The 20072-nt window shown below is 43.2% G+C and overlaps 1 protein-coding gene across 7 annotated transcripts in view; it reads left to right on the forward strand.

Moving 5' to 3' along the window:
• The window catches only part of LOC127007884 (uncharacterized), an 88894-nt gene extending 72213 nt beyond the window's left edge, over positions 1-16681 (forward strand). For 3 of the 7 annotated variants that reach the window (XM_050879329.1, XM_050879333.1, XM_050879332.1), the window contains 6 exons: positions 7201-7407; positions 7811-8022; positions 8447-8641; positions 10300-10486; positions 10711-10846; positions 11120-16681. In XM_050879329.1, coding sequence (XP_050735286.1) covers positions 7201-7407; positions 7811-8022; positions 8447-8641; positions 10300-10486; positions 10711-10846; positions 11120-11171 — 989 coding nt within the window. In that variant the 3' untranslated portion in view covers positions 11172-16681. The other 4 variants (XR_007760663.1, XM_050879330.1, XR_007760662.1 and 1 more) reach the window with 3 other exon arrangements.
• The last annotated feature ends 3391 nt before the right edge of the window (positions 16682-20072 follow it).

The following is a 20072-nucleotide window of genomic DNA, read 5'->3' on the forward strand; positions in this document are numbered from 1 at the left end:
TGAAGAAGGAAGGAAGGGAGAGAAAAAAATTATGGAAGGGAAAGATTGTATGTGAAGAAGGAAAAAGAAGGGAAAAATAAAGGATAATGAAGGGTAGGGTGTGCACGAACGAAGGGAAAATGAAGTAAAAAGAAGATGGAAGGGAAAGGTACGTGTGTGTTAAGAAGAGAAAGGGAAGAGAAAAAAAGATGATAGGAAGGAAGAGGTTGTGAAGAAGGGGAAAAGGAGAGAAAGAAGAAAAATATGAAGGGAAAGGATGTGTGTAAGGAACGTGAAAGGAAGGGAAAAAAAGATGATGGAGAAGGTTGCTGAGGAGGAGGAGGAGGAGGAGGAGGAAGAGGAAGAAGAAGAAGAGGAGGAGGAAACATATTGATGGCTAGACACACAAACTAAAAAAAGAAAAATGCCGAAGATGGATGTTGAAGTGAAAAATACTGATATGAGAGAGAGAGAGAGAGAGAGAGAGAGAGAGAGAGAGAGAGAGAGAGAGAGAGAGAGAGAGAGAGAGAGAGAGAGAGAGAGAGAGAGAGAGAGAGACCAATAATGAAAGTTTCTTAATATCGTCCAGCACCTTGGGAGAAATAAAAAACACATTCCCCTCTTTCGGCCACAGACCCAGCATTGCCAGATTATCGTACTCACCACAACGTATTTATATTTTTTTAAGCCCCAAACTCTCGTACCTACACAAATAACGACAGAAAATCATCAAAGTTAGCATTAAAACATTAAAACCCTCTTTCGACCACCTCCTTGGATTCTTTTTAGGAGCAGCGAGTAGCGGGCTTTTTTATTATTATTGTTTCCTTTTTTTGTGCCCTTGAGCTGTCTCCTTTGTTGTAAAAAAATATATATAAGAACAAGACCCCACAGATCCCACAGACCCCAGACCCAACCACCATCGAGCTCCCATTACGATTATTTCCCAAGACCACAGAGAAGACTAACCGGGCTTTCATGGGGTGGTTGTCCCGTTGAAGATACAGAAGTCGTGTCAAACTATCACTAGGATCGCAAGGCAGCCCATGAAAATTCCAGAGACTTATGCGTGTGGCTCAACCTACCAACATTAGACTTTTCCTTTCTTCCTTCCCTTCCTCCCTTTCTCCGCCACTCCCTTCCTTCTTTCTTTTCGCCTTCCCTCTCTTACCCCGACCCTTCCTTTATCCCTTCCTTCCTCATCCCATCTCACTTTCCTCCCTTCTTGGTTTCCTTCCCTCTTACACATACGAGAATATGATTGGTTAAGAGTAGAGAAAGGAAGGAGTGAACGGGGACTGTGAAGGGATGGGGGAAGGGTGTAGGCCTACTGTGGGAGAAGGGAATGGGGAAGAAGGGGAAGATAACTGTTTTCTGAGAGGCAGTGGAAGGGAGGAAAGAAAGAAGAAGGGAAGGTAAGGAGGGAGGGGGTTACGAGATGCAGGAAGGAAGGGAAGGGAGATAGGAAGAAAGAAATGGGGGCTTGACAGGGAAGGGAACGGGGAAATGGAAGGGAGGGAAGGGAGAGAAAGGTAAGGACTGGGAAGCTGTGATGAGATGGAAAGGGGAAGGAAGGAAGGAAGGGAAAGGGGAGGGAAGGGGAAACAAAAGAAAACTGAGGAGGGAAAAATGGAAAGTATTGGAGCGAGCGAAGGAAGGGGAGGGAGCGGAAGAGGAAGGAATGGAGAGAAAGGGAAGGGAGGAAAGAGGGAAAATGGAGAAAGAGGGAGATAAAGAGGTGAGGAAAGGAGGGAAATGGGAGGGACTGAAGGCTGACAAGGAATGGGAGGAGAGGAAAAGGAAAGATAAGAGAGTTTTTGAGTGGAGGAAAGCGAAAGGAAGAAGAGAGAGAGAGAGAGAGAGAGAGAGAGAGAGAGAGAGAGAGAGAGAGAGAGAGAGAGAGAGAGAGAGAGAGAGAGAGAGAGAGAGAGAGAGAGAGAGAGAGAGAGAGAGAGAGAACAATGGGAAGACTAGATGAGGGAAGGAGGAGGAAAGAGGAAGAAAGATAGGAAGCTGGGAAGGAAGGGAAGCGAAGGAAAATGAAGATAAAGAAAGTTTCAAGTAGAGGAAAGAAAGAGGAAGGGAGCAAAGAGAGAACAATGGGAGGACTAGATGAGGAAAGAGGAGGAGGAGGAGGAGGAGGAGGAGGAAAGAGGAAGAAAGATAGGAAGGTAAGCGAAGGAAAATGAAGATAAAGAAAGTTTCAAGTAGAGGAAAGAAAGAGGAAAGGAGCAAAGAGAGAAGAATGGGAGGACTAGATGAGAGTACAGTAGAGGAGGAGGAGGAGGAGGAGGGGTAGGGAGAGGGAGCACTCCAGCATGGGACGAGAGCGTTGTGTGAAGGAGCAGCTTAAGTGTCGAGTAATGAGGGTAAGCTGAGAGGAGCGACAGGTGGACAGGTGACGGAGGGCCGGGAAGGGAAGGGACGGCCGCCTCACCTGTCACACTCCCTCCCTTCCTTCTTACCTTCCTCTCTCTCTCTCTCTCTCTCTCTCTCTCTCTCTCTCTCTCTCTCTCTCTCTTTCTCTCTTTCTCTTCGTTCCTTCTTTCTTCCCTTCTTTCCCTCTCTTACTTCGACCCTTCCTTTTTCTCTTCCTTCCTCTTCCCATCTCATCTTCCTCCCTTTTTCCTTCCCTTTTTCCCCGCTCTCCTATTTCTCTACCTTCCTTCGTACCTCCTTTTCTTCCATCTCTTTCCTTTTCTTTCTTCCTTCCTTCCCTCCTTCCCTTCTTCCTCTCCTCCTCCCCTTCCTTCTTTCCTCCCTCTTCCTCACTCCCTTTTCTGTCTCTTTTCCTTCCTTTCTTCGTCCCTTCTTACCTCTCCTTTTTTTCCTTTTTCCTTCCCTTCCTCCATATCTTAACCCCTTCTCTCCTTAACTTCCCTCCTTCTTCCCTTCCTTCCTTTCACCTCCTTCCCTTCCTCCCTCGATCCCTTCCGTCAGACCTGAACACGTGACAGCCTCCCCGCTCCACCTACGTACCAAAGAAAATAAATAAATATATAAATAAATAAATACACACAATACCGTCTTATAAATGATCCCAGGTTCATTATATTACGAGGGACGCGGAAATCATAATGCATAGGTGTGATTTTAATGATGTCTCCAGGTCACTCGTAAATGCTTTCAGATTAATTATACTGATCAGGAACACGGAAGAGAGAAGGAGAGAGAGAGGGAGAGGGAAGAAGGGAGAAAGGGGAGAAGGAAGGGTGGGAGGGAGGGAGGTAAGGAAGAAGGGAAGGAGGGAGAGAAGAAGGGAAAGACGGAAGAAGAGGAGGGAGGAAGGGAGGAGGGAAAAAGATGGAAGGAAGGGTGTGAGGGACGAGAGAGAGAGAGAGAGAGAGAGAGAGAGAGAGAGAGAGAGAGAGAGAGAGAGAGAGAGAGAGAGAGAGAGAGAGAGAGAGATGCGCACTCCCTCGGTCTATTCCCGCCCGAAGCAGCTTGGAGGCTTATTAATCAGCAACAGCGGAAGGAGAATAAAGGTGTGAGAGAGAGAGAGAGAGAGAGAGAGAGAGAGAGAGAGAGAGAGAGAGAGAGAGAGAGAGAGAGAGAGAGAGAGAGAGAGAGAGAGAGAGAGAGAGAGAGAGAGAGAAGCTGATGCGACGATAGAAATGATATCAATGTGTGTAGGAGATTCGTGAAGGAAGGAAGAGAAAGAAAGGAAAACAATAACTGAGGCAAAGAGAGGAAACGAAGGAGAAACGAAGGAAAAGAAAGAATGAAAGAGGAAAAACATTGATAATAGACCTATGTTAAAAAATGTGATGATGTGAAGAAGTGAAAGAAAAAAGAGGGGAAAAAAAGTTAAGAAATTGATTACAGGAAGCGAATTGTAAAGAGGAAATAAAATAACGAGGAAAAAAATAATTAAAGACAAGAAAAATAGGTACATATCGAGGGAATAAAGAGGAAGTAAAGAGGAATATCATGTACTAAACCATGGACTGCGTTGTGATTGATTTTTAAGAGGAAAGCCAAGGGGAACATTAAAGAGGAAAGCGAAGAGGAACCCCCCAAAAAAAACACTGAGAGGAAAATCAATGAGGAACAATTAGGAGGAAAACCAAGAGGAAATAAAGACAAGGGGGACAGTTAAGAGGAAGGAAAAAGAGGAACAGTTAAGAGGAAAGAAAAAGAGGAACAGTTAAGAGGAAGGAAAAGAGGAACAGTAAGAGGAAGGAAAAAGAGGAACAATTAAGAGGAAGGAAAAGAGGAACAATTAAGAGGAAAGAAAAAGAGGAACAATTAAGACGAAAGAAAAAGAGGAACAGTTAAGAGGAAGGAAAAGACGAACAATTAAGAGAAAAGACAGCAAGAGGAACACTTAAGAGGAGGAAAAAAAAAGACAAGAACAACTACAAATAAAGAAAATCAAGAGGAACACTAAGAGAAACACTGAAGAGGAAAGAAAGCCAAGAAGATAGCTAAGAGGAACCAAGAGGAGCAACACCCCCTCCCCCCCACCCACCCCAGCCATGCTCAGGAGACAGTGGAGCGAGCCTGCTGTGGTTCTCGAGGCTTCCCAACATGTCACCGCTTCACCTCCTCCCCCGCACCACGCCTCCTGGCCCGCCTCGCCCTCCCCGCCGCTGCCGCCCCCCGCCGCCACGCCCACGGACAGCAGCACGCCAGGTGAGTCACTTCGGCTTCGGCTTCGGGCTTGGTTATAACACGTGACACTTGTGGATAAGACTGAGGGTTGGTTTAAGGGTAGGGGACAGTTGAATATGGAGAGGAAGGGATCATGGATATAAGGGGAAAGGGGCTGAGTGTATTGTATTACCCCACACACACATATACACACACACACACACGTGGAATAGGATAAGGGAAGATGTTGTGATGGTAAAGAGTGTTAGATAGTTTAGAGGGAAGACTGGACAAGTAGGTTATAGATATGGAGGCGGGATCACACGAGGGTAGCTTAGGCCCTGTATACAACTAGGTAAACACACACACACACACACACACACACACACACACACACACACACACACTTTTTTTTATCAAGGGTATAGTAAGAAGAGGAAGTGGATTAGTGGTGAAGATATACAGAAGGGAGAGAAGGAAAGACAGTAGGAGTGTACACTGTACAGTTGTATAGTGTAGATTCGTTATATTACAGTTTTTCTCATGTAGTTATTGCTCCCTACAGGCCCCTCACCCCTCCCACCCCCCACACTGCCCTCAGAGGAGAGTCTCGCCCAGCGCCTCGAGGTCGTCTTCCGCACGATGCTGCTTCTGCTCTGCGTCGAGGAGCGGGCGGCGCGCAGCATCCGCCCGCACCTCCCCACCGGTAACCCCCACCCCCCCACCCCCCCTCTCGCCTACCTCTTGTGTCCCGGGTGATATATTGTCCCTCTTAATAAGCTCGATGATGATAAAAAGAAAATACCTCTTCGTTAATGTGGTGTAAGTATTCTTCCTCTTAAGGTAAGGGCGAAGGCAAAGAGCATACCTGTCTGCCACCTGTCGCTCCTTAGCCCCAGGTGTGAAAACGAACTCCATTCTTCCCCTTAAACAGGTTGTCAATGGCCTCTACTTAACCTCCTTGGCAAATTACGTTCTTAAAAAGGGATGGTATTAATCATGTCTCTCAACTATCAGGTTTGGTTTCATTACAGCGGTGTTTAACTTTGGTGGTCAGCTTTACACATATGTCGGGGGGATTATGTGTTGGTATGATAATAAAGCTAATCCTTGTGTTTTGTTCAGGTTTTGTTTAAGGTTTCTCGCTTGGCTGCCTCGTATATACATGTGAAGGGTTGTTCGTTATAATGTAAACCTCAAATTCGTGTTTCTTACTGTGGTGGTGTACTTATTTCAACATTAGATATAGTGAAAGGAGTTAATATATGTTTTAAGCCCATTACCATGTGTTTCGTGAAGGGAGTGTGTTTGTTTGTTGGTTTGGTAATGGTAGTAGTAGTAGTAGTAGTAGTAGTAGTAGTGAATAATAAAAAAAAATATCATACCATTATTTCCCTACCTCCTCTTTCCCGTCTACTTCCTCTCATCTTCTTTCTCTCCTAATCTCCTTCCTCCTTTTCCTCCTTCCTTCCTCCTTTTGCTCATCCTACTCCCTTCCCTTCCCCTGGCTACCTGGAGATTAACACTTTCTCTTCCTGCAGTGTGTCAAAATTCATCAGTGTTCTTCCATATAATTTCACTCACAAATAAGACAAATACTAATCGAGGTGATAGTACATGTGCCTAAGTGTTGCTATTTCACCCTCAGATACAGTGAACACGTTTCGTACAAGTTATAAACCCCTGTTCGTGTGTTTCGTGGTGTCTGCTGTGATACCTTCCATACGTGTGCCCAGGTGTTCCCAGGTGCCAAGAGTATAACAGGTGTGGTGTACTAACACATACCTTGTCTTTAAATATATGATCTGTACGTGTGTGTGTGTGTGTGTGTGTGTGTGTGTGTGTGTGTGTGTGTGTGTGTGTATCAGTCACGTACCCCCCTACCCTGTCCTTACCACACTCCTCACCTCACCCCTCTATTTTTTTTCTCCCTCCTGTCATCCATGCACCCTCTTAACACCTGGCAACGCTCCATACCTGCTCTCATATATCATTGCCGTGACTCATCTGATTAGACATTTATCTTTCTTTTTATGGATACGAAAATTTGGTTTACGAGGTCTTCATGCATCTAAGAATCTACCTGTGTTTTTTTTTATACAGTCTATGAAGCTCTGAATGCTGTGTACCTTTTCTAATGTACCTAATTGGATACATTTCATTAGTTGACTCATTTATCATAATTTAATTTACTGGAGAGAATTGTCATGCTTTCTGAGTAGTGAATTGAAGCCTAAGGAAGAAGTCACTTAATAGTAGAGATTCATAGTCTAAGGAAGAAGTCATTTAATAGTAGAGATTCAAAGTCTGAGGAAGAAGTTATTTAATAGTAGAGATTCAAAGTCTAGGGAAGAAGTCATTTAATAGATACATACTAATAATTTGATAGCCTAAGCTGCTTTCCCAATGTCAAGCAAAAACACAATCTTTTATTCATAACTAAAACATGTGACTTCCTTGTATGTGTATTCCTTTTTTTCGTCGTAAAATAAATTACAATGTTATCAGATTTTGCAATTGCTGTTATTGTTACTGTTGTTGTTTTTAAGGGTCCAGTGAGACAGATGAGCACTGAGGTCACACACAGGTCACCCTATGCCCCCAACTTGACCTTCTATCATCCCGCAGAATCCGACAAAACAGTGACAGTGAGTCGAGAGTCGGGTGAGTTTGGGTTCCGCATCCACGGCTCCCGGCCAGTGGTGGTGTCGGCCATCGAGTCGGACACGCCGGCGGAGACGTCCGGCCTGGAGGTGGGCGACATCATCCTCAGCATCAACGGGAGCAACGTCCTCGACTCCTCCCACTCCGAGGTGGTGAGGTTGGCCCATGCTGGTGAGTGGGGTGGGAGGGGGGGGATGTATGTGTGTGGAATGGAAAAGAAAATGATGATAAAAGGAAGGACGCATGTAAAGAAGGGAAAGGGAAGGGAAAAATATGATGGAGAGTGTATCTGAGGAGGAGGAGGAGGAGGAAACATATTGATGGCTAGACACAAACTACAAATAAATGCAGAAAATGGATGTTGAGGTGAAAATTACTAAGAGAGAGAGAGAGAGAGAGAGAGAGAGAGAGAGAGAGAGAGAGACCCACCCTGGAATTTAGCTACTTGGAAATTTCCCCCAGTAATGTGATTTTTCTTTTCTTTGTACAATTTTTCAAGCTCCTTCTGTGCTTACCAGTCAGTGCAGTGATGTCTTTTTCACCTGACGAGACACCTGTATTCACTGTGCCGCAGGCTGTGACACCCTGCGGCTGGAGGTGGCGCGCACCTGTGACGTGCTGACGCCGCTGGTGACGCAGGACCCAACGCCCGTGTGTGCCGGCTACCTCTACAAGCTGGGGGGCGCCCACCACACGGCCGGGGCGCCCGCCATCGTCAGGAAGTGGCACAGGAGGTGGTTTGCCCTCAAGAAGGACCACTGCCTCTACTTCTACAAGTCAGAAATGGTTGGTTTCATCGTCTTTGCTGCACGGTGCATTAAAATATTTTACATGGCAACAGCTGCAAGATCTTAGTAAGCAAAAGAGTTGAAATACAGTTTGTAAAAAGTGAGTTCCTTGGTACAGGACGGATCATTCCACTACTCAGCAGCTTGCTCACTGAAAGTTCTGAGCTATATTCTTATCTACTCCATTGGCATTTGGTACAATTCATACTGAACGAGTAAAGTTAAGAAAGAAATGTTGAAATACAATTGGGGTGAAAATTAAGAGAAACAAGGAAAGGTGAGCAGAATAAGATAAAATTAAATAAATATCCAACACACTTGTTCCTAGACATTGTCATTCAAGGAGCAGGAAAATTAATGTTGGTGGTGGTGGTGGTGGTGGTGGTCAGCATAAGTGACTGAGGCATTTGTCTGTGTTGCAGGAGCAGCATCCCCTGGGGGCGGTGCACCTACTAGACTACAGCGTCCACTCCCTGGCCGAGGTGGTGCCCCAGAGGCCTTTCTCCTTCACTGTCGCTAAGTTTGGGGGGATGACCCTCCACCTGGCTGCCCACTCAGAGGACGCGCGCAACAGATGGGGTCAGGTCATCACCCAGGCCGCAGCAGAGGCAGCACAGGTCAGTCTGGCACATGCTGAGTCAGGGACACACAAGTCGCTGCATAGCTCCACTCTTTTCATCATCACATCATGGTTGAAATCCTTATGAAGTGAACGCTTAATTAATCATTTGTAATTTAATAATAATCAATCAGTGTTTGTAATTCATAGTGTAGCATAACTAATCCCTTAACAATCAACTGGGGAGTATTCTTAACATTCTCTGATACAGTAAACCCTCAATATAACGTGTTGCGGGCGTAACGAACCCAGTAAGACCTGCCGAACATTCCTGCATGTAGTAAACCATGTTAGGTCAAAGCAGCAAAACACAGCAACTACCGAACCAACAGCGCACCGGCCGCCGCCAAGGCCAACTCAGCTCAGAGCCAGAGTCCTGCACTTGCCACCTGGTGCTGACATCACACACTGAGGTCCCTCACCTCAGTTGAGGGTGTAACAGTGTCCCGTGAGGACCGGCTCTCCTTGCCTCTCCAGAATTCGTAGTCGTGCATCAAGAGTTGTCATTGGTAAGTCTTCAAAGCATATGTATGTGTATATTCATTTACGTAGTGAAGGAAGTGTTAGAGGGCAGCCTCAGGTGGCTGTCATCCCTTGGTGCACAAGTGATGCCGTCAGACAGGCTGTTGAGACACCCCTGCCGTCCCTATCCTCTTCGGCAGCTTGAAGCTGCTTCTGCATGACACAGTTTACCGAGGGTTGCACATAGTTAGGAGATAGTTTTAGAAAGTTTCTACATGACAGTCTCGCTAAACCTTTCACAGCACAAGTTTGAGCTCACAGCATCTTGCTGCACTGTTCAGTTTAGCATACACTGTTTATACACTCTTTATATTCATACACATTCTAACACTGCACAGCCTCCCACATTTACATTCAGATGCTACTCTTAGTGCAGCCATCAGCTTCCTGACTGCCAGACATGGGATGACTTGCTCAGTATTGCTTTGCAATTTGCAAATAGCAAAAGCTTGGATTGATCTCGACCTGCTAACCCCTCATGAAAGAGGAACCTGTTTCTTCACACAAGAGCCTAGACGACTCTGAAGGAGTACAGACCAGAGCATCGCTGCATCACTATGAGCTGTGGATTACATGACGGAGCTGAGTCATGACTGCATGGCGGCACCACTGGCATCATGGCCGGTAACCTTCTCCTCCTTGGCACAAAGGCTGTTTTCAGCTTCAGCAAGCCTTGGGAAGACTGGTGTGAGGGTAGCCATAGAAAATTAGATACAGTACATACTCTTTGGTTCTGTATAACAGTAATTACTGAAGGCTAAACTTGAACCTGTGTGATCCTTTTGGTGTTTGTTACAAGCTCAGTCTGTGCTGATACAACAAATTAATTTTTCAAGACATGCTGTCCCCTTGAACTCCATTGTCCAGAGTTGCAGTCCAGAATAGGGCAGCACTCCAGTAACCTTAGGCTACTTAGTTAAAGTTAAAAAAAACAAATGTGAGGCCTGTATATTGGACCCTGCAGCCACAGCCATTGTTGAGCACATATTCACATGGAAGTAACATTGATATATAATCTAATGCTTTTCCCCAGTTAGTTCGTTATAATGAGGGTTTACTGCATTTATTGTCTATTGCAAGTTGAGGTTAAGGAGCTTTGGAGAAAAGAATCATGCTACGAGCCTTCCCTTCCAGAAAGATGAACTCCTAGACATCTCGTCGCGCCGTGTCCAGCAAGCCCCGGCCGCCATCGCCACGCCAGACTGCTTCGGCTTCCTGTACAAGCTCGGGGCAAGGTGGCACCAGTGGAAGAGACGCTACTGTGTCCTGAAGGATGCCTCGCTCTTCCTCTACCATGATACTGAGGCCCAGCTGGCCATAGGTATTGCTAATCTGTTCCTGCTGCTTCCACCCTGTTCTTGTAAACCATCTTTGTCTCCTCATTCAGTCAACATTTTCAATAATTGTCTTTGAAGCACAAGATGTAAGCCTTTTTAAATCTAATATGTCTGTCTAGTAGAGCAGTCTCCATTTCCCTTTACTTATCATTATCTTTTCTCACTCATTGATTCTACACACCAATGTTGCTCCCTCTCGCCCTCCCAGGAGCGGTGCATCTCCACGGCTACCGAGTCCAGAGCACCAGCATAGGAGGCAAGAAGCATGCGTTTGAGCTCTTACCTCCAGAACCCAAGTTTAGACACTTCTATTTCTACACGGAGTCAGACAGCGACAAGAAGAGGTAAGGCTGAAAAATTACTTAGTTTTATTGATAAATGGTTGCATAGCATTGGGAATATAGAATGTGTGGCATTGTCTGAAGATAAAGATTTGAATCTGATAGAAGATAAATGTAAGAGTTTGGAAAAATGAGTGAGATTGAGGGAGATGATGGAAGGTAGAGCTGGCAAAGGTGAGCCAAGGAGAACTTGTGACAAGGCAGTGCTGGGTGACCTGAAGATGGCACACAAATGAGGGCTTTTTGTCATTGCTACATACTCCAATGTCTTTCCAGGTGGTTGGCAGCCCTCGAGTACTCCATAGACCGGTGGATCAAGGTTGGCTGATCCACGCTTGAGAGGCTTTGTGTTTTGTCAGATTTGTGCCGCTGGCGTGTGATAAAGGCACGACAATTAACAAGTGCAAAGGTTTCCCGTAGGAGGTGTACATTGATGAAAATGTTGCTTGGAATTCAGGTATTTTTGTATTTTTCAACGTGGTCAGATATCTGTAGGCTAAGCCAATCAAAGATCTATTTCAGAATATTGCTTGTCCCAAACACTAGTTACGGGATTTTCTGCAACAATCAAATACTTAATAAAATGATAAAAGTTTATATAAATATATTTTAGACAAGAGTTTCCAGTCCTGTCACATCCATCAATCAGCAATACAGAACTTAGTTATATATACAGGTACATTATTATATAGATACTGCGTACATTTATGTAAATATATGTGTATATTATTACAGTAAATAATGCTTGGTACATTTTCTTAAAAAGAGCTGTATGTACTGACAGTGTATATGAGGTTGGTAGTGCATACTTCACCAAGTATAGAATACTGCCATAGGTTTAATGATAGAATTCCCAATCACAAAGTTCTGAAAATTGAGTATTCCTTCAAAACGTGACTAAATGTGTAACATGTGGGGGGGAAGGGTTATCTCTTGTGCTGGGGAACCGTCACAGGCTGGGAGGCTTGCTGAGGCGGGTCACTGGGCGGGGCTCGCTGCAACACCCTCAACACCTGGAGGTAACACTCCGTCAGGTGACTGCTTGCATTATTCACAGAAACTCAATGTTGACTCTTCAGATGACAGCAACTAAAACACATCCAGTAACATCAATGCCCCAAACTTTTTAAAGATTAACAACCCAGGTCATAACAGCCTAGAAGCAGGCTTGATAGCAACATCAATAAGTTTTATTTATTAAAGGAAACAAATACCTATTTTGCCATCGACGAAATATTTTCTTTAGTAAATATGATAAGCAATGTAAAGGGGAACTGGGTCAGCATTACTGGAAAATCAGAGACACTCCAAAACATGCAAAGAATTCAACCCTGGCCCACTAATAGACAGTGCAGATGCTGTTACTTTTCACTAATGTAAAATCATGTCTTTGATCTCATTATGTATTCAAAATACATAATTTCATACCAAGATAGAAAATGTAAATGAGGATGATAAAGGATCAGTGGTTCCCTGCATCACATAAGCAAGGGACGGCTATTCGAGGGTTTACCAAGTTATGAAGTTACCTCTCTGGAAGCTCTCGCTGACCTCACTTGTTCCGTCACCCGGCCGTGTGTGTGGCAGGGATGCACAGACATGAACCAAAGTCACATGTGCATCATTCTCACTGTTTGAGGTGAGCCCAACACATGCAGGTGGCAACTAAATTAGTAAAGTTTCCATACAACTGAAGAAATTGGTAACTACTGTAATGAGTATGTATTTGAAAATTCTATCCCCAAACTACTGGCCTTACTACTTACCCTGACTTAAGGTTATGTCCAACCAGTATTAAAATTTTCATTTCATGGCAAATAATAACACCAAGTTTTAGGTGCACTAAATATGATATGTTTGAGTACTTGATGAAGATCCAGTTCTTCCAGCTTTTAATTTACTGGTTTCAAACAGTTTTGGTGCTGTGATTCCTCATATAGGGCATCCTCACTAAGTTGCTGAAACTGCAGGTAAAGAGCATCCAGGTGTTATGCCCCAGTCAGGATTAGACTCACCCTCATGGCACACTGAGTCTCCAGTGTATTGGAGCAGCAGCAACAGCTGTAAGCTCTGTGCAAAGCTAGTGTTTTGCCCCAATAGCCTTGTTGACCAAATTGTTCCTGCTGCAGAGTTTCTCTGAATATAAGCTGGTTAGGTCACCAGTGGCCCACAGCATGGTGCCACAGCCAACAGCAGAACTAAGGGGTCTGGGTGTACCCCTCTTTGTGTTTGTTGCAACATGCATAATATATTTAGGGAACTAGTCATGATTTTGATCCTTAACTCTTACCCACTTTTATATATTTCACATAACTATAATATTTCAGCACCATTTTCACAAAATAAGTATGTTTTCAGAAACAATGGTTCTCACACTGCAGGCGTGGCATGGCGGCCAGAATCAGCCACCAGCCCAAGCTTGTTCAGTGCATCTCTCTTTGTAGTTTAGCCATTTATGGTTTTCAAGCCGGAGTGTACCAGTTATTTAGATCGTGATCAAAGAATGGTTGTTAAACATTGACTGGGATCCATCACTGACAGGGTATTTACTAGAGACAACTTCATTTGAAATTTAATTGGAAGTTATTCATGGCTGAAGGCATCTAAAATTATTACATCAGTCATGTACATTTACATTACACTTTCCAACACTTGATTGTGGTGGGTTTCGTGGTCCTGCGTGGTGGGGGGCACACACACTCACACCAGAACACAGCACAGGACAGAAGCACACATCAGATTCACAGGAGGTGGAATATTTTACAGATGTTTGCAGCATATGGAAAACACTGCGGCAGGTGGTTTGAACCACTGTTTGCGTCATGCTACTCAGGGTTTGTTTGAGAGGATCTAATGGTAAGTTTTCTTTAGAATGACTTCTTAAAGTTGTGTGGCTGCTGCAATGGGGATGAGGGTGCTGGCAGGCTGACTAATAGGCAATATTCACTAGAGGAGGCAGCAGCTTTCAACCTTGTGCATAGAGCTGTTGTGTTATATGAGGAATTACAGCAGCTGGTGAAGTTGGAAGAGAGCCTTAGAGTTGTTGGTTTTTGCATTAATGGAAGCAAGCAAATTTACGGATGACTTGTTGCACAAGCACACTTTGTTTTCATTTAAGAAACTCTTTAACCTGATGATGAAATCACACATCATTCTAAAATAGTTACCAAAAACAATCTGGAAAGAGTAAAAACTGCCCTTTAGAATATTATCATTCACACATTAAATATAATTGAGCACTACATGGTTGTCACTTTCAAAAGCAATGTTCCACATTTTTGGGGTCAATACCATGTGCACTGACAGAACACTGCAGATGTATTGTTGTTTTGTAGGCTTTGACATAGAGCAAAGTGGCACTTTTTTGTATTTTCTTACAACACTGGCGCCATGTGGCCATGGCAGTCGTGGTGCCGTGATCACTCATCAATCCATTCTTTGTACATTGCATGGCTCTGAGTTCTTTGATATTTACTTCTCCATATATGTTTAGGTTTGTCACATGGTTCAGTTCCCTGTGCCCCTGTTGTTCACACTGACTTTAATGTAAGAGAACAATGTTCTACTTTTACTATGCATAAATTTGTCATTGTTGTCTCGGTGGAGACACTTTGTTGTACAGTGCCCAGTGGAATGCATTTTATATCCACCACACATGACGTGTACATGCCTTGAGGACTGCGCACAAACTCCACGTGAAAATCAGGTGCAGTGACTGACTCGTTTTTACATGTGCATTTTATACACATAGATTTATTTAAGTGCTGCAATTATGTGAAATATGCATAAGCTACTGTGATTTTTATTGCTATGAATGATTACTAATTTCTTATCGTGCTGGTTTTATGATTGGTATGACGTTACGTTATTAAAAAGGAGCAACACCTCAGTTGGTGGCAAATGTTGTATGATGAAGAACTGAGTCTAGTTGTGCATGGTTTACTGGTGAAGGAAATGTGCCAAATCATGTACATATATATTCACATGTTTATTTTCTACCATGAGTCTGAGCTGGTGTGTGGTGGTGCTGGCATCGGCCAACTCAGAGTGAAAAGTATTAATACCAGTTTGGTCTTGGTGGAATAATGGAAGAGATATGAGAGAGTTGTGAACAGAATTTGTGCTGCTAAGTTGGAGCTTGGTGACAGCAGGCAGAGACAACCCATTTAATATTTCTTGATAATGAATAGGATCATGAGAGGTAGTGTGTTATGGCAATCATGGAGACAAGAAAACTGAGGGACTGAAATGTAAGAAGATCTCAAGACATAATGAATGTTGAACTCAAGTCAAGTTGTAACCCTTGTGCCAAAGTCAGTATTATACAAAGGTTTTGATTTAGGAATTCCTTCAAATGTTGAGGTGGATAAAAAAGTTGCAGCTCTGCAGAATGGAACACTTAGTTACTGAAAGCATAATAGTATTTACTGAACTGGATGTATTCAAAAGGAAAGTTCTTTAGCATGTTAGCATGCATTTTGCACCATCATTATTATCATTGTCATCACTATGACCATTACTATTGTCATCATCATCACAACACGACAGGGTGGGGGGTATAATAATCATAAGAGATGTATAAACAGAATCTGGTGAAACATGACCAAGTAAATCAGGCTGGACTACTACACCTTCCCACGCCAAGCCTGTCTCAAACAAGAACCACATAACTTTTTATCACTTAATTGATTGATTGGATTTTCATAGAGCAAAATATGCATACACCTTATGTGGTCCTCATTCTGTTTCCAATGTTATGTTATCATTACCGTCACAAAGTGCAGCCCACCACATGTCTACGGTGTCTGAGCTCACTGACTTCCAGCTAGTGGATGGATGCAGTCCACCTGATTCATGCATTTTGCCTTCCTTACATTTTTCATTTTTTAATTTTCATTCACTTAATATTGTTCCTACAACACTAAGAAAACAAAGCGACAAGGAAGGTCATTTATTCATATAAGACTCTCAACACAAAACTCACTTGATCACACGTCACACTGGCAAGTAAACTTAAAGATGATGAAGAGCTCAAGTCTCATGAAAATTGTAGTTTTCAATGTAAAGTTAAAAACTGCACTTGAAAAATTCATTGTGCATAAAAAGTAGCATGACCTCTTTCAAATGTGAAAAGTATTAACAAACTGCTAGGTATTGGTTGTATGCATCTAAATTTCCAATTTCTATTTCTAAAATCAAAGCTTCATTAGAGCTTTTTGCAAAGTTGCTTTGAAGATTTTAAAATAATGGAGCAAAATTTGTCCAAAATGCAAAAAAAGGCTTCATTTGGCTACTCTATTATTTCTCCCACTGGGAAGAGAAAGCTGTAGGCTAACTCTTCCTCATCAAAGCAAAGCTATTTAGGCAGCTCTTCTAGGGTAGAGATGTGAGGCAGTTGATTCTGACTGCTTGTCTTGGCACAACTGTAATTTTATACAATTGTCACTCGTCAAATAACATTCTCTTAGCCACACCTAGACCACCACTGTCAATATTGTACCACAGATGTTATATTTTCTAGTCACTTCCACTTTGTGCAATTTCTATGAAGAAGAGTTGTTTAAAACGTGCATCAGCACAAAAAGACTTGGGGACACAACACTCGCTCACACGACAAGGGTCACCAGTCACTCATAGGACTCGCCGGGGAGGGAGGGCGTCAGGGTCTGTGAGGCTCAGCTGTAGGGACTTTTTACTCTCTCAAGGCTCTCGAATGGTTGAGTGCTCGTGTAATTGTTCTGTGTGCTGTTTTCTATCCTGATGACTGTATTTAGTTTAGATGAGAGGAAATGTATGTTTGAGTAAATAAAATGTGGACCAGAAATCCTCATGAAGATAGATAGTCATTATTACTCATAGCTTCCTTCAAATTCATCTGGTGGGTTTCAACATTAAAAAAGTAAAATAAGAACTTTCATACTATTCCCAAGAAGTGGATAAGGCTCTGGGATAAAAGAAATACTCCTTCCTCCACACCTCCACACATTGTGCCGCTCCCAATCAGCTGCCCGCATTCCCTCACGCGACTCCTGGAGGGGGAAATGCTTGTTTCCTCGTCGGCAAGGCCATAGAAGGAGGCGGGAATGGCCGCCTTCGCAACAGCTTGTTTCAGCTATCGACAAGGGAATGGTCATCTTCGCAACAATAATAATAGGAGAACATGCATTGGGGGAAAGAGACAGGGAAGAGGAGAGGTGGAGGAAGAATGAAAGAAGTAACAGACGAGGGTCTGGGGAAGGAACAGGAAAGAGAGGATAAGGAGGAAAGAACAAAGGGGGGAAAGGGATATCAAGGAAAGGAGGAAGAGGAAGAATAAGACAGAAGAGGAGAGGTGAAGGAACAAGGGAAGAGATGGGTGAAGGGAAAGGATAAAGGAAAGAATAAAAAAATAGGAAATTAGGGAAAGAGAAAGAGGGGAGGCAGGAGGGGAAGGTATGGGCAAGGAAGAATAAAAGAAAAGAAATAGGGAGAGATTAGTGAAGAGGAAAGGTGAATTGAAGAATGAGATTAGGGAAAGAAAAATACATCAATAATTATAATAAGTCATAATAAAAGGGGTCTAAGTTCTCCTCCCATTAAATAGTATAAATTGGTCAAAGTTTCCCTCCTATTAAATATAAGTTGGTCAAAGCTTCCCTCCCAATAAACATAAGTTAGTCTCAGTGGTTGACTGCACTAAAAAGGGCATCGAGAGCTTAAGTTAGGTTGAATTTGAATAATAAAACTGGGGGAGTCGAGGGAGGGCGAAGCTTGAGGGAGTGAAATATCAAATGTTAGAAATATCAAGCACAGATAAACATTGCATAATAATCACTAACTACACGTATATTCATTTGACAGCTATGGCTACTCATTCTACAGCGATAGTATTACCCATAGCATTAGTCTGGATGGTGTAGGACGTCAGGTAATGGAGCAAAACAGCTTTAACACTCGACAAACCCGGGGATTTTGGAGTCCAGACAGCGGCCATCTTCGCCTTGTGTTGTGGTCAAAAGAAGAAGAAGAAGGTGCATCAGCTGATCGGCCTAAGTGTAAATTAATGTAAGTAAATGTGCACAGTGTAGTAACTAAGTGTGTGTAGGGAAGTATTTAAGTGGAGAAAAGTATACCAAGGAGGACATAAGAGGCGATACAAAGCGGGACAGGTCAAAAGAAGAAGAAGAAGCAGTCTCCTCTTCTCACTTTTTATAAGCTTTTAACTCTCCCTACTCCCCATATCTTCCTCCATGTCTCTTGAAAATAATAGATTCTTTGCTCCTCCTCCTCCTCCCTTTGTTCCTTCTACGCGAATAACGAATGGGAGAGGAAGGATAAGGCGAAAGGAATTGGGAAGGGGAAAGGAATAATTAATCACACACTTTGCTTTTCACTTGCGTTACTCCAGTTATTTTTTCCCCATTATTATGTACCATAGCACTGCAAGTTACACGATTTATTTATTTATCAAAGGCTTTTTTTCATGTGACGTAGGCAAGGTGTCCCCTCCACTATGGCAACACTGTCTCAATCACACACTTTGCATTTCATTTCCGTTGCTTCAGTTATTTTTTTCCCACTATAATGCACCATAGCACTATAAGTTACACGATTTATTTATTTATCAAAGGCTTTATTTATGTGACGTAGGCATGGTTGCTCGTCCATTCCAACGTTGCCAGATTGTCGTACTTTGCCTTCAACCCCAAAACTGCTTTCATCACCCAAATAACTGCATTCATATATGGTTATTGTTTAAATGGTTAATTATTGGTGCTTCTTGACAACAGTTATGGGACAGAAAGCGGTAAATAAGCGGCTCCTGAGTATACGGAGGATCGTCGTATGCCGTGTTAATTAAGGACTATATATATGGCAGTAAGGAACCCGTGAAATTAATACCTTATACACAAAAATTATCTTGGCATGCTATTGGGAAAAAAAGAACTGAGCAGAGAAAGTGGAGTGAAAAGAAAAGTGTAATATTGAAAACCTAACAAAAGGGCATCGAAAAGCAAAAGCCAGGGGAAGAAATTGGAGAAGAAAAAAGCTGAAAAAACACATCAGCTTAGGGTGAGGTGTTTAACTGTGCACTGTGGAGTAACTATATATAAGTGCATGGTGTGTGAAATTGTTGCCTTCCTTCCCTTTTCTTCTCTCCCTCCTTTCCTCCCACTCTCCTTTTAATTCTCCTCTTCCTTTCCTTCTGTCTTTGCCCTTCTCCTCTTCGATCCTCTCCTTTCCCTTTCCTTTTTATCTTCATCTATTCTTTTCCATTCCTTCTGTATACTATCTCTTCTCTCCTCCTCTCAAGGGTTGGTATTATAAGACCATTTCGCTTCTAACATCAACTATTTCTAGAGGTCAAAGAGGGAGGCAACTGTTCTATAATGAGTGTTTCTTTAGGTTCATGGTACTGAAGAAGGGACAGACTACCATCAGGTTAAAAAAAACTACTCCTGGAAATGCCCAATCGTCCTAGGAAAGCTTTAATTGTCAAATAGGTGAACTTAAGCGACAAAATGCTTAGTAATACGGCCCAAGAAGGAGTTACAGGTCAAAAGAAGAAGAAGAAGAGACAACGATGAAAGTGACGTAATAGAGAAAAGAAGAGTGTGAATAAGTGAAAAAGAAGAAAAGAGGAACTAATTAGGAGGAGGACCTAAGAAGCGATACAAAGCGGGACAGGTCAAAAGAAGAAGAAGAAGAAGTAGAGGGAAGGTCGCTCCTCCACTCTGGCAACACTGTCTCTTGCTGAAGGTGGCTGGCGGGGGGCACACGGCCGGCGCGCTCCCACACCTTTACCTATTTTTCCCGGCCTTATTACTGGATGGAGGACGTTCACTGTTATCACAAAGGTTAGTGGCGCCTTGGCTTATGTTTCATTGATATATTTCCCCCTTGGAGTGAGTAAGACGGCCTGGAATCCATGGAGTTAGTGTCACGTGGGTCAGGGTCTTTGTTTGCCTCTGAAGAAGTTATTTATTTGTGGGTTGGAGGCGTTCATTGGTTATTTCAGAGGTTAGTGTCGCCTTGATTCGTGTTCCACTGATATATTTCCCCCTTGGAGTGAGTAAGACAGCCTGGACATCGTGTACTTGGCGGGGCTGCACACGTGGGTCATTTGCCTTTGAAGTTATTTAATTGTGGCTGGGATACGTTTTTTTATTGTGGCTGGGATACGTTTTTTTAATCACAGAGGTTAGATTCATGTTCCACGGATACATTTCCCCCTTGGAGTGAGTAAGAC

The sequence above is a fragment of the Eriocheir sinensis genome, chromosome 36 (genome assembly GCF_024679095.1).
Source record: "Eriocheir sinensis breed Jianghai 21 chromosome 36, ASM2467909v1, whole genome shotgun sequence".
Classification (NCBI taxonomy): domain Eukaryota; kingdom Metazoa; phylum Arthropoda; class Malacostraca; order Decapoda; family Varunidae; genus Eriocheir; species Eriocheir sinensis.